The 26109-nt window shown below is 45.4% G+C and overlaps 1 protein-coding gene across 1 annotated transcript in view; it reads right to left on the minus strand.

The window, feature by feature from the left end:
- Positions 1 to 1762: 1762 nt before the first annotated feature.
- VAT1L (vesicle amine transport 1 like) overlaps positions 1763 to 26109 on the minus strand; it is a 152213-nt gene continuing 127866 nt past the window's right edge. The window contains exons 8-9 of the mRNA XM_081215566.1: positions 6181 to 6264; positions 1763 to 4310 (exon numbers count right to left, since the gene is read on the minus strand). Coding sequence (XP_081071692.1) covers positions 4212 to 4310; positions 6181 to 6264 — 183 coding nt within the window. The 3' untranslated portion in view covers positions 1763 to 4211. The remainder of the gene's footprint in view (positions 4311 to 6180; positions 6265 to 26109) is intronic.

Consider the following 26109-nt stretch of genomic DNA (forward strand, 5'->3'; position numbering starts at 1 on the left):
CTGAAGTGGCTCCTTCCCTTCCTGTTTTACATTCCCTCTCCCCAATCCGTGCTTCCTGGGTTCACCTCCCAGTACTGCTGACTTTCAAATCCTTGTTTCAGTGTCTGATTCTGGAGGACCCAAACCGGTGCAGAGGAATCAAGGAACTTGACGTCTATCTCTGCACCCCCTTCAGGCTCATCTTATAATCCCTCCTCCCACTGAACCCTACATTTACTCTTTGTCATCACCTGCCACCACACCCGCAAGCTGTCATGTCACACCATTGCACATCCTTGTTCCCTCCCATGGAAATCCAAGATTATTCATTTGTCATTCAGAGACCTCCATGCCCGGTTGGGACTTCCCATCATGCCTTTCTCCAGCTCCGCTGCACTTCCACGTGAGTGTATTTCACCTACTGTTCTACTCTCCTGTCTTCCTATGTGCCCTTCAACGTTCCCACCTCCTTGCTTTCACACTAATGTTTCCTTCTGCCCCAGATGGCTTTTTACCTCCATTTCTGCTCTAACCTCACCCACATGGCTGAAAAGACTTTTGTTCCCCACTGCAAGACCTCTTCCCCACTGTCAGAGTTATAAGGGAAGATGTGGGTTTTAGTTTAGATGCCGGTTTTTCTTGCTGGACTGTGTTTACACGTGACAGCACACCACCACTGGCTGTGTGAGGCCGTGAGCCGCACACGGAGTACGTGAGCATTAAATGAGAACGGAATGGGACGATCCTGTGCACAGGGATCTTATAAGAATGTCACGGACAAGGGGACTGACCGTTCTACCTTGTAAATTCAGGTTTATGTATGTGGTGTTTTATTGACATGGGACCTAGCTCTAATTTTTTTGGCTTCCTGCTGAGAAATATAGTAAATACAGCCAAGCCTCCCTAATCATGAATTCCTCCTTCATGAATCTTTGCCCTTGGAGATTCACTTTTGTGCATCTCTTTGATAACCTTGAGGATGTTGGGTCATGAAAAGGAAAATGGTTGAGGTGTGTGAGTTTTGAAATCAGCACTTCACTGAGCACTTGGATCGAGGGCCAGACCAAAAAAATGCTTCTTGATGTGCATATTATTTGCTACAAAGCAAAACAAATGGATAAACATATCCTTGAAATCAGAGGAAAGAGAATCCCTGAACAGTTCGTAGTGAGAAGGGTTGGTAGTTGAAATGCATTGTATTTTACCCTTATTTAAGCCAAGAAGCATGGTGGGGTGGTTAAGAGCATGGATTCTACCTTGGCTCCAGATCCTGGCTCCATCACTTCCTAGCTGTGTGGTCTTAGTGCAGAACCTCAGTCTTCAGTTTTTTCACCTATAAGATGGGCGTAATGGTAAACCTCACCTCTCAGGGCTGTTGGGAGGGTAAGAGAGTATACATACATACACACACACACACATATATAATATGTATATACACATATATATCTTTTAGTAGCATATAGTAGGTATCATAAATACTATTATAATTATTGTTATTCTTATCATTACTATTATTACATGATGCCTTTAATAGTTCTTTTATTTAGAGGTGTCTTATTTTCTTGCTTGAGGGAAGCTGAATGTATTTTTAAAGGCTTCTTTCACCTTGACTCCTGTTTTCTGTATATAGCCTTTAGTTTCTCATCTGAAGATTCTTCTATGACATGTTTTTTATATTTTCTTTTTCATTCACCCATGCCTTGCGTTTTAATAGTGGGACCATTTTTGCAACAACTATGTATGTGGAGTAACACATGCCAGGCGAGGTTATGCTATGCTGAATACTTTATTTATATTTTTTTATGTAAACATAATTTGCTTTGTAGGCACAATATAACAGAAGCTCTAAAGCCACAAATACGTTAGACAATGTTTCAGTTCCCTCCGATCAAACGTAAATTACTGAGAAGCCTTCACAGTTCCTTTAAGGCAACCTGAGACGTTCTGTGTACTTCCTTCAGAAAAACAGTCAAGTGACAGCAAACAAGACGCTTCGAACGAGAGTGTGTTAAACAGTTAATTTTGATACTTTAATTTTTTTCCCCTATTCTTCATGGCATAAGTTGGTCTTATTGGTCAAACACTAGTTTTCTCTTCTCATTCTGTATCCCAAGGAGACAAAAGGGTTTTCTTTAACTAACCAGCATAATTTGTGATTATTATCTAAACCTTATAGCTGGGGAAGATTTGGGGAAGAATGTCTTTTCATGCTAATCCTCTGGACATAACAAAGGCCGCTTGGATTCTGAATGGAGAGTTCCATCTCCCCTGGCAAATAAAAGGCCTGATATGGCCAGTGGGTCTCTGCTCCTCCAGCCCTAAAAAATGCCATCTTTGGCCAGCTCACCAGGAATGTCACTTGGGTAATGGTTCCTCTTAAGACCTCACTGAGGGCTTGGTTATGGGAAAAACATGACCAATAGTACTGCATTTAGCAAACCTGTTGGGGGGATACAACCTCTACGTTATCTTTCTAAATGACCCCTAGAAGAGAAGTTGATGTTGGCGTCTTCTTTTGAGATGCTCTCATCCCTCTGCTCATCAGATGGCACCACCCTTTCTCATCTTCATAGCTTACATGTACATTCATAATGAGGAGACACTTCCTTCAGATAAATATTTGGCATAAATAAGTCATCATCACAAGCTCAGGATAGGAAAAAAAGAGCATGGTTAATGAGGTGACCTTTGTTACCAGTGGACTTAGGGAATAAAACAGGTAGTTGCTGAAATGCATTCATTGACATCACTTGGGGGAAGTGTGGGGTGTACCCTGAGGCTCATTGGTGGAGAGGTCGGGCAATGCAGGAGCCCTCGGAAGTCTTCCAGAATGCAAGTGGGTTGGGCTGCTAACCCTGCGGGCTCCTTGTGTCTCCGGTTTGGTCTGTGAGTGACGGAGTCCACCCTCTGGGCCAACAGGACTGGGAAGAGGTGGTGAGGCGCACCCCCCCCTGCCCCGTGGAGACACTGGGCCTCTTGTCCCCTCTCCAGAGCAACTGTTCACCTCAAGCCATGTCAAGTGCGGTGGGGTGGGGGGTGGGCTTCTTAGGAGTCTGGGAACTGGGAAATTAATCAAGGGTGTGCAGTCAAGTAATTTGGTACCGGATTTCCAAAAAGCAGGGCCTTGCAAAGAGTCTGCACCATAATTTTATATTTCAGAGGAGAGGAACACATATTTGGCGTCAGGTACTAAACACCGACTTTTGTATCGCTAGAGTTTGTGACACGTTGGAACACGCTTTGGCCAGAAGAAAGATACTCGTTGATTTTTTTCCCCCAAATATGGTCTACAAAGGAGATCTTTCTTGGGGGATCCAAGGTAAAGGCTGCTATTCAGTACCAGGAAATGAAAAGAGCAAAATCGGTAATGCCAATGGCCAGTGTGCAAACATAGGCGAGTCTCAGTAATGACTTTGAAATAGTCCCACACCTGGTGAGTTTTCTTAAAATTAAATACATATGGCGGGGAGAGGATTTTGCTCATGAGATGTAGTTTCAGAGGAGGGATCTCTGTGGCTGGTCCTCATACTTTGGCTGTTGACCCATCTTCTATCCTGAAATATCCACATCTATTTCCCTATGTTTATGGTTAAGAACCGGTGAAGGAATCAAGCATCAGAGGGTGAGGGGAGGTTGGTTTAACCTTCTGACCGTGAAACACCTGATTGAATGTAAGGAGGTTGCCTCTTCAGTGGGAAGTAGGACAGTACAGCTTGGAGAGATCCTAACTTACGGGCTTATGAAAACATCTCCTGGCCTACCCTCTTGCTGCCAGCCAACTTGGCAAGCGCTCTTGTCGGAAGCATGGGCGGCTGGCAGCAAAAAGTGTCATTGGCCTGAAAAATTCTAGGACAGGGCTCTGTGATAACCCCTTTCAATCCAAACTCGTCTTTGCCCATGTCTGGTCTCTTAAGCAATGGACCTGTGGACTTGTATCATTTTGCAAGGCTGTTCTAGAACTGTCGAGAAGGACCCAAAGGTGGATGGTTTTGAAACAGGGGAGTGGGGAGAGTGTAAGACACAGATGGGGGAAGGACGTAATACTGCATGGAATGGGATTGGCACTTAATTTCAAAAACAACAGTGATCAACAGCTTTTTAGCTCAGCTGACAGCAGACAGACACAGCACACACTGTACTACAGCATTTGTTCACTGGGGCACAGAAGAGTCTTCTCAGCCGGCTCCTCTTTCTCCAGAGCATCCTTCACATCCTCCTGCCTGGGTCCCGGGTTACTGGATAAAGGGCATCCTCTCCTTGTTCTCACTGTCACCCTCGTGGTCCTCCTCCTCTTCGCCCGCCTCGCTGGTCTCTGTGCTGTCATTGGCCATCTGTAATTCAACAGGGGACTTTTTAGAGGGTTCTGCAGTCTGTCTCCTGCCTTCTTCGAGCATCTGATGAAGGCCCTTGGGAAAGATTTCTCTGAGGGCTGAACACTAGGGTCACCTGATTCCTCAGGAAGGCAGTGTGGTGCCAGGTGGCTTGTGTTGGGTGCCCTAAGAGGCAGACTCTGAGGAAGCATTTGACTGCAAGTGCTTGGAACTGGGGAGATGATCCCAGGAAGCACAGGTCGGAGTGAGGAAAGGAGACAGAAAAGGCAAGGAAGCTGGCACGGGATGTGTTAATAGGTCCTGCCATGGGCAGCTGGGCTCAGTCCTGCTGGGGACCACTGGGGGACAGTGGGGGACACGAGCAGGGGAGAAGCCAGGGAGGTCCGATTTTGTGCATAACCCAAGCCCCTGCCACGGCCAGAGGATGCTCTCAGGCAGAGAGGGGCAGCGGCCAGCAGGAGGACAGCGCCGGCACGCAGGGGAATCACGAGTGCCGGGGGCATGGGTGGGCACTGACAGCGTCCACTGCACCGGCCGGCCAGGGTCCAAATCCTGATGCTGTCAGTTTGTACGAGCCAGAAGAACACTATTAACAAATGTGGGTTTATCCACTTTGTTGTCTCTATTCCCCCATGGGAATGTCCTTTCTGTGAAGATGTGGACTCTTTCTGGTCCTGTCTATCCATCCATCCATCCATCCATCCATCTACCATCTATCTACCTACCCACCTGCCTTCTTGTCATTGCTAGTACCTGGCACACTTGTCACACCTCTCTAAGTCTCCATTTCCTCCATCATTAGGACGAGGATAAACCCACCTGCCTTATAAAGTTGTCACGGGAGCCAAGTGAAACAAAGGGAAATGATGTATTTGAAGCATCTGGCAAATTGCTGAGCACACGACAGATGCTCAGAACATCCCAATCCTGTCCATTTACAGCCCCCTTCATGAACGGTGCCTCGGATTTCTCTTCTTGCTCCTAGACCCGAGCTAGGTAATTTCCCTCGAGCCCCCGAACCTCTGCTCTCCCCACTTATTCTTACAAACAGGAATCATCTCCTGAATCTCAGTCCCCCGCCCGTACCACATGGCTGATCTGGAGCCAGACTTCCCTCTCGGCCACAGCACATGCAGCGCCATCCCTCCACCCTCCTGTCTACTCAATGCCTGCTTTTCCTTTTGTGCTCAGCCTGCTTCCTCAAGGAAGCCTTCCCAGACTTCCCTAATGGGAACAGACCCCCTACTGCGAGCCCTTCTTTGTGGCCCGGATCCATAGCTGCAGTGTCCCATTTCTACGTATGGCCTGTGGATGGATGTCCACCTGCCCCACCTCTGGATCTTTGCAGTCTCTGTGTCGACCGCCACACTGCAGAGCCCCTCAAGGGACCCTTGCAAGAGTGTCTGGGATGTGAGTGTGACATGCTTCACTCCTCGTGGGGTCCCTGCGTGTAAGGGTATTGTCCTGGTAAGAGAAAACGAAAGCCATGGGCCCATCAGGAGGCATTTCGGAGGCAGTTGGCGTCATCCTGCTGGGCATCTGAATGTGAATTTATTAAAGTTTACCAGGAATTCCTCCCACTCGTGCAGCCAAGAGTGAGCAGGTGTACTCGACACGGGTGTGGTCTTGTCCTCTCCTGACCTCAGATTGCTCCTGAAACGTTCTCACCAAAGCGTTTTCCTTTCTTTATTAGCGTTCACCCCATTTGTGACTAATCCCTCACTTGCACACGCGTTTCATTACCTCTGGTCTCCCCCCACCAGCCCCAGCCCGGCAGAGGGCTTCCTGTGCTTCCCTCCATCCCACCTGTGCCTGCACCGGATAAAACTTCTGGTGTTGAACTGAACGGATCCCTCTGCTTTTGACTCACCAGCGGAGTCGGGGTCTTCTCTACATCCAGAATTAACTTTCCAATGTTCCCTCGGTCGTGGATCCGCTGCATGGCCTCCTTCACCTGAGAGACAGGCAGAGAAAGCGCCAGTTAGATGAGATGTCGCCCAGGTGGCAACAGGGCCTGGAAAAAACCAAACCACGCTCTGTCCACCAGGGGGCGCGGCGGTTCAAGTTTAGCAGCTAAACTAGCCATGGTTTCCAAAAGCGCGTGCAAATAAATTCTGGTTGTCACTCACACTCTCTGCTCTTATGCAAGCGACTCGGTTTCCTAAGTCTAAAAAATGAGAGTGATAGCTCCAGAAATAAAAAGATGAACATTTCTTTAAAAAAAAAAAAGGCTGGGGGAGGAGGGTCCTATAGAATTCCAAGAGTTAACATGCTGCCCAGGGGCCAGGAACATTAGCCAGAGTAAATTTTGACCAATTAAATTACTTTTCAAGGGTCATTTTCGCCCTGCTTACCTCAATGTTATATAACTCTGATTCGTAGTTTGGCTAAAATGACCCATCACCGAGGCTGAACTACATTCAGGAAAATTCCCATGGTTCCTGGTTATTGAGTGGAAATTTTGTTTCCACCTAAGCAGAGGTTTCCCCAGAACTAGTATTATCCCCAGTGAAGAGGACCTTCTGTTTCTTTTCAAGTGATGGGAGCTTGTCAGACAAATATCAGTACATAGACACCTCCTGGGACCCTCTGAGAAAAGCAGGTGTGTGATGTAATCTGATGTAGCCTTTGAGCGTTTCATTCTGTTGCTGTATGGAAAATGAACTCTAGGGGGTGCTGTGAGGATAAAATAAAATAAGGAAAGGACAACAGAATGCCAGCACTTGGCATGGGTAAGTCCTCCACATCTCTTAGTGAAATCTAAATGGAAATGCAACATCTCTTGATTTTAAAAAAAGCAATAGATCTAGTTGAAATATTTTTCCTTAAGTCTCGGATTTTTAAGTATTTTTGTTCATGCATTCATTCAGTGCACAAATATTCACTACGTGTTGCTTATAGGCTAGATGCTACGGTTTATTTTAGGCATATCTTTTATTGATAGCATATGTTTTCATTTAGTTTTTTTTAATATAAATTTATTTATTTACTTATGGCTGCGTTGGGTCTTTGTTGCTGTGCGTGGGCTTTCTCTAGTTGTGGCGACCAGGGGCTACTCTTCATTGCGGCGCGCAGGCTTCTTACTGTGGTGGCTTCTCTTGTTGCGGAGCATGGGCTCTAGGTGTGCGGGCTTCAGTAGCTGTTGTGCATGGGCTTAGCTGCTCCGCGGCATGTGGGATCTTCCCGGACCAGGGCTCGAACCCGTGTCCCCTGCATTGGCAGGCGGATTCTTAACCACTGCACCACCAGGGAAGTCTGTTTAGTTTTTTTAAACTATATCTGAAAGTATTTTCTTTTAGTTGGCAAGTTTCTCCCATTCAATTATTGTTATGCAGATAGATGTAGTTATGTCATCTTTTACAGAGTCGGATTGCTTTTTTTAAATTTACTTTTTATTGAAGTACAGTCGAATTATAGATGCTATGGTTAAAAATTTTTTTTTTCTAAAGTAAGCTAGGGTGTCTGCCTTTGAGGAACTCAGTCTGGGGCTGATGGAGCAGTGTTTGCTTATATAAAAACCAAAGCCATTTTCCCATTTGAATAAAAACTTGACGGAGCCATTAAAATGTGCGTATTTGAATTGCTTTTCTGGGACTTTATCCTAAAGACACAATTCAAATTATGGGGAAAAAACACCACGCAAAAGATACTCGATTGCTTTCAATGGCAAAACATTGAAGCAACTTATATGTCACAGAATAAGGGAATGGTTAAGTAAACCATGGCTCTGACATTTATCTACTGAATGGAAATGATTTGTAGCTGTTAAAGTGCTAATTATAAAGAATGTACAGCAGGATTAAATGTCTTTATAATATTGTTAAATGAGAAAATCGAGGTGCATATTTTTATTTACATCCCCATAAAAACATGGGCATTCTAAAATAACTAGAAAGGGATTTGGATATATGATAAAACATTATGTAGGGGGAATGGGTGCTTTTTAATTCTAATGTCCAAACATTGTTATCTGGTAGCGTATTATCAAACCGCTCTTTGATATAAATTAAATGTATCTTTATTTCTTTAATTTTTAAAAATATGTATTATTTATTTGGTTGCACTGGGTCTTAGTTGTGGCAGGCGGGCTCCTTAGTTGCAGCACGTGGACTCCTTAGTTGCGGCATGTGAACTCTTTTAGTTGCTGCAAGCATGTGGGATCTAGTTCCCCGGCCAGGGAATGAACCCGGGCCCCCTGCATTGGGAACGCGGAGTCTTAACCACTGCACCACCAGGGAAGTCCCTAAATGTATCTTTAAATGCAGTCTTTGGATAAGCGAGCATTGGTTAGAATCAACCTCTTTTATAGACTGACAATGTCATGTGATTGTTGAATTTCCTCACCCTAATACATAATCCAGATTTCTCCTATTTCTGTGATGAACGTTGCTTTCCAAGTGCTTTTGTATTCAGTCTTAACAACAGTTACTATTTACTGAGAATCTTTAAATCTCGTGACAGACAGCTTCTAAAACAGCTCCCACCCACCTCCTGGGACTCAGTCCTGTGTAGTCCCCTCCCCTTAAATGTGAGCTGGACCCAGCTACTTGCTTGTAACCAATCGAATACAGCAAAAGTGACAAAATGTCACTTCCAAGACGAAAAGACAACCCTCAGAATGGGAGAAAATATTTGCAAATGAAGCAACTGACAAAGGATTAATCTCCAAAATATACAAGCAGCTCATGCAGCTCAATATCAAAAAAACAAACAACCCAATCCAGAAATGGGCAGAAGACCTAAATAGACATTTCTCCAAAGAAGATATACAGATGGCCAACAAACACATGAAAGGATGCTCAACATCACTAATCATTAGAGAAATGCAAATCAAAACTACAATGAGGGGACTTCCCTGGTGGCGCAGTGGTTAAGAATCTGCCTGCCAGTGCAGGGGACACGGGTTCGAGCCCTGGTCCGGGAAGATCCCACATGCCACAGAGCAACTAAGCCCGTGCACCACAACTACTGAGCCTGCACTCTAGAGCCCGCGAGCCACAACTATTGAGCCCACGTGTCACAACTACTGAAGCCCATGCGCCAAGAGCCCATGCTTCGCAAGAAGAGAAGCCACCGCAATGAGAAGCCCGAGCACCACGACAAAGAGTATCTCCCACTCGCCACAACTAGAGAAAGCCCGCGCGCAGCAACGAAGACCCAACGCAGCCAAAAATGAAAATAAATAAATAATTAAAAACAAACAAAACTAACCTACAATGAGGTATCACCTAACACCGGTAAGAATGGCCATCATCAAAAAATCAGTTTCTTACCAGTTAAAAATAAAAGGCTGTGACTTCTGTCTTCCAGTCTCTCTCTTTCTCTGACTCTTCTTGCCTTCTTTTTCTTTTTTTTTAAAGTCTGACATGTTTTTATTTATTTTATTTTTTTAACATCTTTATTGGAGTATAATTGCTTTACAATGGTGTGTTATACATATACATATGTCTCCATATCTCTTCCTTCTTGTGTCTCCCTCCCACCCTCCGTATCCCACCCCTCTAGGTGGTCACAAAGCACAGAGCTGATCTCCCTGTGCTATGCTTGCCTTCTTGTTCTGATGACACAAATTGCCATGTTGTGTGCTGCCCTATGGAGAAGCCCACATGGCAAGGAATGGAGGGAGAACTCCAGCCAACAGCCAGTGAGGAACTGACACCGTCAGTTCAAAAGCCTATGAGGCCCTGGATCCTGCCAACGGCAACAAGAGAGCTTGAAAGCAGATCCTTACTCAATTGAGCCTTGAAATGATATCACAGCCTGGGCTGACACCTTGATTGCAGCCTTGGGAAAGACCCTGAGCCAAAGGACCCAGCTAAGCCCTACCCAGATTCCTCACCCACAGAAACTGAGATCATAAGTTGGTTTAAGCCAATAAGTCTTAGGGACAATTTGTCATGCAGTGATAGATAATTAATACATTGTTACCTTGAATGTATAATTCTTATCTTGCAAGATACATATTATACCCATTTTACAGACAAGTACCTTAGTTCTCAAAGACATAAGCAATTTGTCCAAAGACTACATGACTATTGGTGACAGAAATGGGCTTCACACTCAGATTTGGCAGACTTCAAAAACCAATGCTTGGGCTTCCCTGGTGGCGCAGTGGTTGAGAGTCCGCCTGCCGATGCAGGGGACACGGGTTCGTGCCCCGATCCGGGAAGATCCCACGTGCCGCGGAGAGGCTAGGCCCGTGAGCCATGGCCACTGAGCCTGCGCGTCCGGAGCCTGTGCTCCGCAACGGGAGAGGCCACAACAGTGAGAGGCCCGCATACCGCAAAAAAAAAAATAAATAAATAAATAAATAAATAAATAAAAAACCCAATGCTTTTTCCCAGTTGTGCCCAGATCATGCTGCTTCCTTTGATTCTCACATAATGGTTTCCCAGAATTCAGTTGTTTCTTACCCTGGCAAGTCATTAAGCACCTGGAAACTCCTTGGAGATTAGGAACAGTTTTTAAACTGCTTCTCCAATAAGGTAGAGCCCAGGGAAACCGAAAAGCTGTTTTCTTACCAGTTAAAGCTGACGAAGAGGCTCGAAAAAAGTTCCCAGCTGGGCTGTCTGTAACCTGCATATTTTGGGGACATTTCTTTCTGAAAGGGACTGACTCCTTGAACTTCGTTGTATGGGGGTTGGAGAAAGGATTAGGAGTCTGATCCCCAGTCATGCTGTTTGAGTTTACATCCTCTTGGGCTGCTCTTGGGGATGTGAAGAGTCTTTTATGTCAACTCTCAGAGGGAAAGAAACTACCATTTTTTGATCAATTCTTTATGAAGCACAGTGTGAGGCATTTTACATATCTTGCTTCATTTTATCTGCACCTATACTCTTAGGTGAGTATAGGCATCAGAGTTTCAACAGAGGAGAAACCCAAGGATGAGAGATCGCAGGGATCTGTCGCAGGTCACCCTCTGAATGGTGTGGGAACCACGTAGGAATTGAGAGAGGGAAAGTTGCCCTTTTCAGGACTCTGGAAAAACCCAAGATGGGGCTCTGCTGTCTGCATCCCAAAACTTCCCTCCAATAACATCATCAAAGGGTAAAGTCTGCAAAGAGAGATTTTGCTCCCAAGTTAACAGTTTATGAACTGAGGTGCCTGGGTAGGTGACAGGGTACAGAAGATGGTCGTGACAGCCTCCAGAAAGCTACTGGTCTCCCTTATGGCTGGCAGGGAGATTTGTCTAAGGCACCCTTCTGCTTAGAACCTCTCCCCACTGCATTCAAGAGAAAAGTCTAGCGGATGTGGCATTGCCTATTACAGTCGCCACTAGCCGCGTGTGGCACTGAGCACTTGAACTGTGGCTGGTCCAAACTGTGGTGTGCTGGGAGATACACAGCACACTTCAAAGACAATCATAATGAAAAAGAATGCAAACTCTTTCCTTGACATTGATTAAATATTGAAACAATAGCCTTTTTAATAGCCTGGGTTAAAGAAAACATATAATTAAAATTAATTTCACCTGTTTCTACTTTTCTGCCCGTGGCTGCTACAAAATTTAAAACTTTGCGTGTGGCTCACATTATAATTCTGCCGGACAGCCCTGGACTCAGTTTCTGAGAGCTGATGTCTGTCGCCCTTTCTGGCTTTGTTGCTTCCTCTTCCCCTTGTCTGCCCCCCTCACTCCCATCACTGGAGACACATCTGGACTTCTCAGCTTTGTGCCGATGTATAAACCCAGTTCCTTCCCACAGTGCCCTGGTCCTGGAACTAACTCAGATTTGTCTGTTGATTTAGATGCAGCTTCCTCTTCTAGGAAGCTGCTCTCACCGCCCACCCCTGCCCCTCACAGTCTGGGCTAAGTGTCCTTTGGGCTCCCTCGGCACCTGGACCAGCTAGTAACGTCACCCTCACCTCCAGCTTAGAACTTGCCCATCAGCCTCTCCTGTACGTTGCTGTCCAATAGAAATATGAAGTGAACCGTGGATGAAACGAACATTTCTCTAGTTAGTCACAGTAAGAAGTGTAAAAAGACGCTGCTGAGATTCATTTTAAAAATATATTTTCTTTAACCAGATCTATCCCAAATATCATCATTTCAGTATATGCTCAATACAATAAAAAGTATGAATGAAATATTTTATATTCCTTTTTTGATACTAAGGTTTTGGAATCCGTGATGTATTTTACACTTAGAGCGTGTCTCAGTTTAGACCAGCCACACTTCAGATGCTCAGGTCTACCGTATTGGAGAGTGCAGCCATAGACGGCAGGAAAATGGCACCAACCTCAGGGACCCCAGCGCAAAGGCGTGTTTGGCATATGACAGCCTCTGGAATGAATGAATGAATGAACGAGGAAGTTGATTTGAGGGGAGAGTGAGACTCACGTGGCTGAGCCATGCCCAGAGGTTTCTGTCAGGTCTATCCCTGGTCCCAGTGCCCTTGGCCCAGGCAGCTGTATCTTGGTGGCCTGCTTGGTGCTGCCTGGATGGCCCAGTGGAGTCTGTTCATAAACAGGGTCATGGTCCCCCACACCCAGTCTGAGACGCCAGTGCCAGCTGCGTGGCTGGCCAGAGGCTGGATTTCCCAGGGCTAGGGATTCTGGCCACAGTCAGTCCATCTCTTCTAGAGCTGGTTTCCCATCCAGACAGCGGGAGGAAATTTGAGTCATGTCATTCAAACACTTCAAGAGGCCAAGATCCTGAGCACAGAGGTCATCTCAGTCTTTTCTGACACTTCTTGTCCCTGGGAGGCTGCCTTGATAAACCATCCCAAGCGGATGGGGGCAGGAGGCAGTGGGAACATCCCTGATTCCGGCTCTGCTTTGGCTCACTGATGTCATTCCAGCAAGTCACTTCACCTCTTTGCCCCTCATCTTCTTAATATCTTAAATGATAACTCTTCTATCCATCCATTCATTCTGTCTGTCACTCATCCAACAGTGCCAAAGCCCTTTTCTAGGAGTTGTGTGCGGAGTAATGATCGAAACAGACACGCTCTCTCTGCCCTGAGGGAATCACTGTTTCGCTTATTAAATAGGCTAATCATCATAATGAGTTTCACAGTCTAAAAAATGTGTTCCCGATTTGTTTATTTCACCCCAATGGACAGCCCATCAGAGTTGATCTTGTACCATTGGTTGGTGCTTCAACCAAGTCCAGTAGCATTTAAGTTGGTGTTCAAGCATGACCCCTGGGGACAATGTGACTGGCTCAGACCATGTTCACAGAGGAACACTAGTTGTGGTCATTCTTATTTCTTTCTGCCGTGGATCTAGGAGAGGTGGTTTTCTGGAAGTCTGGGAAGATGATGGTGAGCAAACACCTACAAGATCCTCTGCGTTCATGAAACTTATGGTCTTACAGAGACACAGACTTAAACAATCAAAGTGACTCAAATGAATGTAAGATTGCCATTGGATAATTCCAAGATGGTGATATGAGAACGTGGATAGGGGAACTGACCTGGTTGGGAAGATCAAAAAAAACTCCTCTGAAGAAGTGATAATTGAGCTGGATTTTAAAGGATGAGTAGAACATAACTAGGAAAAGAGGGGAGAGAGGACCATTCCAAGCAGAGGGAGCTGAGTACGAAAGCAGAGACTGCAAAGAGGCCAGAGGGCATGAGGACAGAGAATAAAAGTGAACCTGGGACGAGATGCTGGGAAGGTTGCCTGGGGCCGATGGCACTACATCCCAAAGAGTCTGCAAGGGTGCGGTTGCCCACAGCAGATCCTGTACATCTACACTATCCAGTCACCTTCTGAGTGGTCAGTTCCTTCACACTTGAGCAATGAGGGTTAACACTGCTCCGTCTTTGTTTGGGGTTTCCTTTAATGTTTCACGCACGATATTCCATTTCCTTTTCAATGCTGTGAAAGGCGTAAATTCATTAGGGTACAAATGATACCACTTAATAACCAAAGCATTTGGCTTGTGCTGTGAATAGTAATAAGGCTAGCCATCTAAAAGAGGAAAAAAATTAAGATGGATTATTCCACGGATCACTGTGCCTATTAGATGATAAATTAAAAGCTTTGAAAAAGAAGAAATGAGTAATACTCTAATTAAGAAACACATCTACCCAACTCTTCTCTGGAAGATGACTCATATTAATGACGTCCATCTTTGGGAGGGATTGAGGATTGCTTAAAACCCAAAGTGGGTATTGAAAAGTAACATGTTCATTGCAGGTAGACTTGAAATCTGGAATCTGTGTTCTGTCAGGTAGCTGTGAGAGTCTAAAGAGAGTGAGCCCCGAGATTTTGACCTACGTGGAAGAGTGACTGAAAAAATAAAATGTCAGGGACCATGGATTGATCCACTGGGAAGGCAGAGAAAAGATTCAAACACAACTTTTTGGATTAGTTGCAAGTGGGTCTTTGCAATAATGCAGGGCGTGGGGAAGGGCGGGGCATTTAAGGAGGCGCTCACTCCCAGGGTCATTCGAGCGGTGGTTCAGCACCTGAGACTGAGTGCCTCCTTAAATTCTGCACGCTAGTCATCTCTCTTGCCCCATCCCTGTTCTGGCGCCACAGAATGGCCAATGTGGATGATCCTAGAGGATTTTTTAAGGGGCCACTGGTAGGAGTACCGGCTTAGAAGAGGTAAAGAATGTTCTGAGAATGAGGAAGAGGGAAGGCAAAAAAGCAAGACAGTAGAATTGGGATGAAGTAACTGGTCCTTTTTCCCTGGGAACTTGGATGGCCCTGACACTGATGACCAAATATGTATCACGGTCCTTAGGAGTTCAAATGAAATAAACACTGAGTTAAAAGCCAGAACTGTTGTGCAGAAATCTACAGTCCGTAATCAAGCCAAACTATATATTCTTGTCCAGCTGTATTCCAAACTAAAGCAAAAGATTAAAAAAAATCTAGTGAATTGCCTCCAACATTTGTTTGATCTTATTTAACAACGTTCCCCAGTGTCGATTTGGATGGTGGAGTAGAATTGAAGTGGACACTTGTGGATGCTTATTCCAACACGTAAGTGAGGTCTGGGGAGGGGGATAAAATATGCATGAGATGGTTCCTGTCCCCTGCGGGAAAGTATCTGTTGTACAGTCTGTCAGAGAGATGTTTGAAGTGTGATGGGCATAGAAGAGGCAGCAATTAGGGTTGGGAGAAGGATGGAAACCTGGGGAAAACTCTTGGCAGAAAGGAACTGTTAGACTGAGACTTGAAGGTCAGGGAGAAGTTTGTCACTCAGCCAAAGAGAAAGACAGAGAAATAGTCTAGGGAAGTATTACTCTATGCAGAGAATGAGTCATGATGGCCACCAGAGCACTGAGGGTGACGCTGGCGATTGTGCTTCGAAAATCCTCTTGAATTACTTAAGATCCTCAAGTCTGCTGGGAATGGGTTACATCATAACGAGCTCCTGCTACTCCTGAAATCCCACGTGACAATGGCAGAACTTACAAAATGTAGTTTCAACTGGTTCTTGCTTCAGATCCTTTAGCAAAATCCTCCAGCCAGTCAGAGAAGCTCTTTTTTCTGCTTGGAGGACTCTAGTTCCTTACTAATGATGTACCCCTTTGCTTCCAGATAATACTGGTTTTATTCATTCCCAGTTGGATACTGATTCCATCCCACGGCACCTGCAAGTTTTCCCCTGGAACAGTCAAATGTGAGAGTTATGGAAAAGGGTTAGAACTGTAAGGAGGCTGAAGACCTTTCAAAACCTTGAAAGGTCTCATCTTTTCAGAGGGATGACAGCCAGACCTGCTAACATTTAGGAGAGTACAGGTTAGAAGGCCCTTTCCTTAGGCTTTAAGGGAAAGGGCTTGTTTGCAGGTGTTTGGGGGCATTTTAGTACCTAAGGGAATTGAGATAGCATTGACTATGTCATCTAGACATGGCTGTCATTTAGATGAGTGCTGGGGTACCCAGGGTGCAAAATCAGAGGTGGCCAACCGAGGCAGGTATGCCTGGGACAAGTTGTTTGGGGACCGTGGGTTGCTCTAAAGTAACGAGTGAAATAAAAGAGTGATTATGTAAGAGGCGTTTGCAAACAAAGAGCTCTTGTAGAAAGCTGGTTCTCCACCACTTGGAAGGGGGGTTTCTTGTGGATCCCCCCACTTAGACAGGAAGGAAAGGGAGGGCTATAGGTTTTGGGCCGTAGTGATTTAAGAGTCACCACCTGCCGTAGGTTATATTAGGAGAAGGTAAGGGTCTCAAGAAAAGAGCTGAATCTAAAAATCAGGTAAATGTAAAGGACGAGGCAGAGGTGGTACGCCCATGGGGTGGTGGGGGACAGTGCTCATTCTCATCACAGCAGCTGACATACGACGAATGCTTAGCAGGTGCTGTCACCGAGCAAAACACTTCTGTGCTTGATCTCCTTTCCTTGCACCAACCCTGTGAGGTGAGGGGGGAATTTGTCAGACTGTCAATCAGGTATACATACAAATATTCTCCCTTTTCTCCTTGAGTCCCTGTTGCTCACAGAGTTTCATCTGCTTGTGGTTCGAGGGGAAGATCTCTGTGGAAGTGGGGTCACAGGGTGTGTGTGCAGAAGTGCGAATCAGCGTGTTACTCAGGCGACCCATGGCCCACGGTGCAATGAGCCTGATCTGATTGTGATGTGAGCAGAAAAAAATTAGAAGCAGAGTTACATGCTGGAAATGCAGTGGAAGGCTGGTTTCATTTTGGCAAAGGAAACGTCAGGATGTAGTGTGACCCAATGGCTGGTGGTGATGCGTATCCTTGAATTAAATCGCAAACCTGTCAGGTGAAGAGAGAGCCCAGAGATTAAACTGTATCTGGCTATCACTACAACCAAGTAAATAACAGTTTGCATATGGACAAGAACCTGGAAATCCTACCTTGAAAAACCACACCTGGTCTACAGCAAAGCTAACCACTGTTTTCATTTTTTCAAAAATTATGAACGCATGGTAGTGTTTGGATATTGTATTGGTTTCCTAGGGCTGCAGTAACAAAGGACAACCAGCCGGGTGGCTTCAAATAATAGAAGTTTATTCTTGCACAGTTCTGGAGGCTAAATGTCCAAAGTCAAGATGTCAGAAGGATGGGTTCCTACCAAAGGCTCTGAGGAACAGTCTTTTCCGTGCTCCTCTCCTAGCTTCTGCAGGTTGTTGGCAGTGCTTGGTGTCCTTGGCTTGTAATCACAGCACTCCAATCTCTGCCTGTCTTCACGTGCCATTCTTCCCTGTGTTCCTGTGTCTCTTCTTTTCTCATACGGACACCTTTATCTTGCCCATTTAAAAAATGGACAAGTCCTTTTAAATCTATTTCTTCTGGTTTTTTGTTGCTGTTCCTTGCAAGGTGAAGAGTCCAGGTTGTTTGGTGGTGGTTTCCTTCGCACTGTCTGGATTCTGTGGATTGCAGATAGTTGGTATTGTCCAGCACGGCCCCTGTGATCTGTATTTCCTCCAAGTTGGTAGGAGGTTTGATCAGACCAAGACTGTAGGTACTGTTCTGTCCTCTGGGAGACACACAATGGCTGGTTGACCCTCTTTTCCTGATAATCAATGCCTAGACCCATTAATTTATTGGGGGTTGTGAAACAGTGATATTCTGATTCTAACACTCTGTTCATTTATTAGCTGCCATAATTTTTTAAAGAGACACGTCCCTTCATCTATTAGTTGCTTACGAGTGATAAACATCTCATATAAGAAAGGGAGAATAAATAATTGATTCTTTCCTTATTTTTATTGGTAGCAGCAGCCTTTTAAAAGGAGCAAAATTAAGGAAACTGAATAAAGCTTTATGGGTAAACCATTCACTAATTGAATAGTTAATATTTCTTATTTGATATTTAAAAGGAAAAAGTTGGAGCAAAACATGTCCATCAGGGCTTCCCTGGTAGTGCAGTGGTTAAGAATCCGCCTGCCAGTGCAGGGGACACAGGTTCGAGCCCTGGTCTGGGAAGATCCCACATGCTGCAGAGCAACTTAGCCCGTGTGCCACAACTACTGAAGCCCGTGCGCCTAGAGCCCGTGCTCTGCAACAAGAGAAGCCACCGGAGTGAGAAGCCTGCGCACGGCAACAAAGAGTATCCCCCGCTCGCTGCAACTAGAAAGAAAGCTCGCAACGAAGACCCAACTCAGCCAAAAATAAATTAAAAAAAAAAATCTAAAACAAAAACAAAAGCATGTCCATCAGGAGTAGGGTGGTTGAGAGAATTGCAGGATATCCCTGAAAGGTCGCCTCATCCCATTTCTTACCGAGGTGATAAGGAGAAAAAGTAATTGTATATTCAGTGTGATCACACCTCTGTAGAATATATATTAATATAAAGAATAAACAAGAGCTTGTATCAACCCAACTACCCTGGGTATATCTGTGGTAAGGCTAGTTTTCATTTTCTCCATTATACTTTTTGTGTTTTTTCTGTTTGTTTATTTATTTATTTTTTTTTGTGGTACGTGGGCCTCTCACTGTTGTGGCCTCTCCCGCTGCGGAGCACAGGCTCCGGACGCGCAGGCTCAGCGGCCATGGCTTACGGTCCCAGCTGCTCCACGGCATGTGGGATCCTCCCGGACCGGGGCACGAACCCGTGTCCCCTGCATCGGCAGGCGGACTCTCAACCACTGCGCCACCAGGGAAGCCCTATTTATTTATTTTTAAAACCACTTTATTAAGGTATAATTGTTACATAAAAAGCTGTATGTAATTAATGGTTACGGCTGTATGAGTTTGGGGATAAGCGTACACCCATGAAACCATCACCACCATCAAAGCCATAAACATACCCATCACCTCGCAAAGTTTTCTCTCACCCTTTTTATTATAGTTACTATTTTGAGGTAAGAACACTTAACATAAGCTCTACCCCCTTAGCAAATGTTAAGTACACAATACAGTGTTGTTCGCTATGGGTACTATGCTGTATAGCAGATCTCCAGAACTTACTTATCTTACATAAAACTTTGTTCCCTTTGACTGTCACAACCCGCTCCCCCTCCCCCCAGCCCCTGGTAACCACCCTTCTGCTCTCTGCTTCTGTGAGTCTGACAGTTTAGATTCCACATATGTGACATCATATTGTCTGTGTTTTTTAAAATGTCCACAGTGAGCGTGTGTTCATGCAGAGTAAGTTTTAAAAGCAATGGTGGGTAAAGCACCAACTCCACTTTGATCATCACGATAGTGAAGGGAGGTTACAGAGCAGGAGTAGAAGGACGCTCATCAGGGCGGGCGGGCGTCTGGAGCCTTTCGCAGGGAGGTGTAAATAACTCCAGAGTAAAAGGAGCCACCAGCTATGCAAGAGAAGCCACGTGCTGTCATAATCAGTGGTCTCATGTGCCAAGTGTCTTTTCCAGGATGTCCCATCAGAGGGAGCCCCATCAGAGATTGCCCCATTAAAGGATGTCCCATCAGTACTGCAAGGACAAAGCCTCTAAGAGGAAACTCATTATCTCACACCTTCTCCTCTCCCTTAATTTACTTTCTCCAGGCCATCAAAATCTAAACTTGACCTTTAATTGCAGCAAGCACCTCCCCTGCTGCAGCTAGTCAGTCAGAGGTCTTTGTTCTCATCTCCCTGTGTGTCCTATCTCCACTCTCCATCACTGTGTAGCTCAAGGCCCCATCACCTCTCTCCAGGATGATTTTTCCGGCCTCCTATTTGGTCTCTGAGGCTCCAGTTTCTCCAGTCTGCTCTCCTTCTACTGCCAGAGCTATGATTAGTGATCGATACAGCTGTATGTCTTTCATGTCCCAAATGCTTGGGACTGTGCTATAAATTCAGTAGGGATCATGATAATAATAGTGATTTTCATGGCTAACACCGACCACTTAGCACACAAGCTGGACAGATGCCGAGTGTCAAGTGTTTTTTGCGGAATAGTCCGTTTGCCCCCCATTATAACCCTATGATGAACGTGCCGTAATTATTCTCATTTTACATATAGAATGCAAGGATCGGGACGGTCAATCTGCCCAAGATCACAGACCTAGGAGGTAGAAGAGCTAGGATTTTCACCTAGACTGCTTATGAAATACTAGCAGATAAAATGACATCATGTCTGGGATTTGCCTTAAAATACTCCAGAAAAATAATGGAGGAGGGGAGGCACCAGAGGAAACAAATTGGCCAAATGTTCATCATTGTGGAGGCTGCCTTGATGGGTACATAGCTGGTGGGGGTGGGAGGTGGGTCAGTATTTGCTACTTTTGAATATGTTTGGAATTTCCCAAAAAGGTTATAAAATATGAACTTTGACTTTGTTCCCCCAAACAATAACTATAACAGCAATTTCAGCACCCAAATGCTCAACTGTATACGTTGGATACTGATGTTATAAATGAGGGGTTTGGGCTCCTGAGAAGCTTGGTGCTGGAGAAGGTCAAGGTCTTACCCCATTCCCCCAGATAGAATAATGTATCCTTTTCAGCAAATCACCCAGCTTTGCAAGGTAATAAATTCCAATACTGAACGCCTACCACAGGCCAGGCAGCATTCAGGGAGATGATCACACACGGCCCCTTCCCCAGACAAGCCCCCAGGCTGCCGAGGTGGGGACGCCATCCGTGCACTCCGTCCAGGAGAGCGTGGGAAGAGCTATATTCTAGGTAGGAATCAAGAGGTGTGCAAGCCCAGGGGCAGGAAATGACTCAGTTTAGAGAAAAATGGCATTTGCTCGGGGCTTTTAGGGGTGGGAGGCCTTTTCCAGGAAGAGAAAATGCATGTACAGAGTCCTGAAAGGGGAAGGATGGCTCACACGGGGACCTGAGACTTAGTGAGGGGACACTGTGCCGAGCTGTGCCAGCTGGGGGCTGGAGGTGGGGCTTGGAGACATCTTCACTTGGACCTGATCGGAGGTGTGTCTTGAGAAGATGGCCTGAGAGGGATGCCGGCAGGTGGGGCAGGGGACGAGGAGAAATGGGAATTAGGGGGGCTGTGAGGTGGAATTGACAAATTTGATGGTGGGATATCTCAGTAGGCTGCCCATCCCACCTGGCCTTTGAGATCATTTCAGGCTGTTTGAAAGTCATGTAATTCCCCAAAGGGGAGAAAGATCCTCTAAAAAGACCTATGTTTTGAAAGATTCTCCGTCAAGCAGAGAGGAGATCTGAGGTAATTTGATATATCTTCGTCCATTTTTTTTTTTTTTTTCCTGCGGTACGCGGCCCTCTCACTGTTGTGGCCTCTCCCCTTGCGGAGCACAGGCTCCGGACGCACAGGCTCAGCGGCCATGGCTCACGGGCCCAGCCGCTCCACGGCATGTGGGATCTTCCCGGACCAGGGCACGAACCCGTGTCCCGTGCCTCGGCAGGCGGACTCTCAACCACTGCGCCACCAGGGAAGCCCTCTTCGTCCATTTTAATTAGCGTTGCGAACAGGTGACTTTGCTAGGTCTGGAACCTCCCCTCTGTCGGCCCCTGTGTGATTCTAAAGTCAAGTTCTTAATTATCTCTGCCCGTTTGCCGAGGCACATAGGGTCATGGGGGCTAACCTTTTCCTTCCTGCATCTTCCTTGCTCAGTTTTTCCCTCTAAGCACCAAGGAGTATCTATTAGCCTTGAGGTTGTGTTGCCACGGCGACGAGATGGAAAAATACACAGGCTCAATACACAGGGTAAAAAAGTCAACGGTTGAGGGAGGTTTTGTCTTCCAGCCACTTTCCTTTCCTGCTCAGGGGCCCACTGCCTCAGGTGACAGGGCCACACATTGGGGACCGGGTGGACGGGCCACTCGGGTTACAGGGTGGTCACACTGATCCCCGAGGAACAGCTTTTGCACAACAGTCAGACCCCTCTGGAGTCATAGGGGAGGGTGGATCTGGGAAGGTCCCCATAGCAGACAAAGAGTTTGGTAGAAGTTGGAGAGGTGGGTGGCAATTCACCCACACTAATACAAAACTGAACTCACATCCACACCAAGCAGTGTAGGAAATGCTTGCAGAGTCTTTACACGGTCTTTAAAACACCTTGTAATGTCTTTAAAATTATCTGACCTAGCAATTCCACTTTTGAGAATATATCCTAAGGAAATAATGCTACATTTGGAATAACAGGAGAAAAAGCTTTATATCAAAAATATTCATTGCAGCTACAACAATAAAAATAAAAAATAACCTAGATGTCCAGGAGCAGGGGAACAGTTGAGTAAACCCTGAGCTGCTCATTTGTTGGAATAATATGTGACCATGAGAGTTTAAAATGCTGAAAGAGTCTATCAGAGGGGAAAAGAAAGCAGTCTGCAGAATTTTTTACTGTGTGATTATAACTTCTAAAAAATGTCAAACCCCCGAACAAAAGAAAATCAAAACAAACCCCCAAATGCACAAAAAGAAAATTTTGGAAGGAATAAACCCCACACAATATATACAAGGGTTATTGTTGGGTGATGGGATATAGATAGTTTTTTCTGCCTTTATTCTTTTTTCTTTGAAGGGATATATTTTTAAATGTCTCCATTGAATATGACATTTTTCCTATTGGAATAAAAATTTTTTAATTGTTTTAGTGCTTTTCTTTTTTTAAATTTATGTTTTATTGAAGTATAGTAGATTTACCACGTTGTGTTAGTTTCCAGTGTACAGCAAAGTGATTCAGTTATATATATATATGTATGTATATACTTTTTCATATTCTTTTCCATTATGGTTTATTACAGGATATTGAATATAGTTCCCTGTGCTATACTGCAGGTCCTTGCTGTTTATCTATTTTATATATAGTAGGGTGTATCTGTTAATCCCAACCTTCTAATTTATCCCTCCCCTGCCCCGCCCTTGGCAACCACAAGTCTGTTCTCTATGTCTGTGATTCTGTTTCTATTTCATAGATAAGTTCATTTGTGTCATATTTAGATTCCACATATAAGGGATATCATACGGTATTTATCTTTCTCTTTCTGACTTACTTTACTTAGTATGATAATCTCTGGGTCCATCCATGTTGTTGTATATATATATATATATATATATATATATATATACACACCACACCTTCTTTATCCCTTCATCTGTCAATGGACAACTGGATTGTTTCCGTGACTTGGCTGTTGTACATAGTGCTGCAGTGAACACTGGGGTGCATGTGTCTTTTCTAATTATAGTTTTGTCCAGATATATTCCTAGGGGTGGGATTGCTGGATCATATGATAACCCTATTTTTAGTTTTTTAAGGAACCTCCATACTGTTCTCCATAGTGGATGCAGCAATTTGCATTCCCACCAACAGTGTAGGAGGGTTCCCTTTTCTCCACACCCTCTCTAGCATTTGTTACTTGTAGACTTTTTAATGATGGTCATTCTGACTGGCGTGAGGTCACTGTAGTTTTGATTTGCACTTCTCTAATAATTAGTGGTGTTGAGCATCTTTTCATCTGCCTATTGGCCATCTGTATGTGGAAGAAAAGAATTTTTTAAAAAGTTCCACAATCTCAAATCAGCCATGTTTCCAAGTGAATAAGTCAATAGTCTCACCAAATACAGGTCCCAGAGCCAGTTATTACACTATTTTTTGGACTCTTCTATCATCAAAACAATTCTAGGCACTGCAGGAAGTGCAAAACCAAATGATACAGCGTCTTGGCCCCCATGGATTTGACAGACTAGGTCTGTTCGCCTCTGGATGTTCCATAACTGAGCACTCTGAACAGACCTCGACTCAACCCAGATCATCTGTATGAAACACAGCAGACAGGCCTCTGTACGATGTGGAGTCTATAATTAGGCTCATCAGTTTTCATTGTTTGGGATTCCACGCAGGTTTTAAAGAAATTATCACATGGATGAAGAAAGCTTGGGAGAGCGTTCAGTTTATCCCTGCATGTGTGCAGGTGGGATTATGAGAAACCTGCCCCCATGGAGGACCCATCTGCCTGCGTTGTCTTCCCCTCCTGCAGTTCATCAGTCTGCAGTCTTGGCACAAAGAAGAGGTAGGTATACATGCCTCTCAGCCGCCCACAGCCATTTAAGAGACTGAAACAGATCTAAATACTAGTGTGGATGAAAACAGCTATTTGAGCTCTGATTACTGTAGGCAATATAATAGTAATAGATGGCAATGATTATAATGGTTACGTCTATTGAGTACTTACGACATATGCCAGCAGTAACCGGCTAACTGGTTTCCAGGCATCATCTCCCTTAATCTTCACATCAACTTTGTACATGGTGGGTCATGATTTCTGCTTTACAGAGGATGAGATTGAGAATCCTAGAACTTAATATGCTCAAGGTGACACAGCTAAAAAAAGTAGAAGAGCTAGGATATAAAGATGGAAACCAGGAGACGTAAAATCTGTTCTGTCATGACCATTTAGACAGTTAGTGCTTCTAACAAGTCTGAGAATGAGGCATCGTTGCAGTTTTTTTTTTTTTTTTATAGCTTTTTTTTTTGGCTGTATGTGGGCCTCTCACTGTTGTGGCCTCTCCCCTTGTGGAGCACAGGCTCCGGACGCGCAGGCTCAGCGGCCATGGCTCACGGGCCCAGCCACTCCACAGCATGTGGGATCTTCCCGAACCGGGGCACGAACCCGTGTCCCCTGCATCGGCAGGCGGACTCTCAACCACTGCGCCACCAGGGAAGCCCCATCGTTGCAGTTTTTAAGGATGAGAAAAGTGAAGCTAAGAGAGGTTGAGTAGCTTTCCCAGCATCCTACAGCAAGAAGGCAGCATAGCTGGGATTCGAACCCAGCTGGTGTCCATGTGTCTCTAGAGCCTCTTCCTTCCCAACTGTGACAGCACAGTGGCCCCGTCTCCTAAGCGTGACAAAGAATGTTAGGCGAATATTTCATTTCTAACACTTAACGGTGGACCCCCTACCGAGCAGATGCTTAACAAGATAAAAGGATGAGTACATGACATATAAATGCTGAGAAACTGTAAGCAAGACAAGGTGCCTCCGTCCATCCCAAACAAAACAATCAACCAACAATCAGTCATCCTGGAATCACTGCTGAAGGATTGTGTCCATCAGTGTGTCCATCCACACCTAGGACTGCAGAGGTAAAAAGAAATACTTCATGCTCCGAGTGATTGGTTTTGCTCTTCCAGAAACTCGGTGCTGCTCCATGGGGCTGCCTTGCTGGGAGGTGTCTTTGACTGTCACATGGGAGGCAGTCGCCAGGAGAAAGTGCAGTGGGAGCTATTGTGGGGAGATGAAGGGAGTGCCCTTGTGATCCCAAGAAGATGGTCCCCAGCCCTGCCTGGGGAGCATAAGATTTAGTTCCAATGCCTGGAGGCTAAGCCATTCCTTCTCAAGATGGGAACTGAAGGGATTTCTCCAGGATTCCAGTAGAATAAACAGAGCTTCCAGAGTGACACAGCTCCCTAGCGCCTTATAGCGGGGTTTTCAACCTCGGCACCAGTAACATTCGGGGCCAGATGATTCTTTGTTGCGTGGGGCTGTCCTGTGTATTGTGGGACGTTTAGTACCATTCCAACCCTCTGCTCACTAGATGCCAGTAGTGTCCTCCCAGTTGTGAGGACCCAGAATGCCTCCAGACGCTGCCAGAAGTCCCTGGAGGACAAAATCTCGCCCAGCTGAGAACCACTGCCTTAGAGGTAGGCATTAGAAACAGGAGACTGGGGGGGAGCCTGTAAGTCATCCTGGGGCCCCCCTTAACTTGATCCTCCTAAGCTAGGAGGATCATTAATTGGAGAAGGGGAGAAAGAGGGCTGTGGATGCAAGACTTCTGTTCCCCCAAAGAATTATCCCCCCTTCAAAGATGTCCCAGGTCACTGCTGCCATTGCCACTCTGACCTGTAGAGGGCGCTGATGTCCTTCACTGTCTGGCCCAAGCGTGACGATGTAATTTTTACTTAATTATTGAACGAGTTGAGAATTGGTTATAACACGTAAATAAGACTGAACGTAAGGCTCGGACATAACCTTCTCCAGTATTTACTCATCCTTCATGA

The sequence above is a fragment of the Mesoplodon bidens genome (assembly GCF_964165515.1).
Source record: "Mesoplodon bidens genome assembly, chromosome: 18".
In the NCBI taxonomy this organism is placed as follows: Eukaryota; Metazoa; Chordata; class Mammalia; order Artiodactyla; family Ziphiidae; genus Mesoplodon; species Mesoplodon bidens.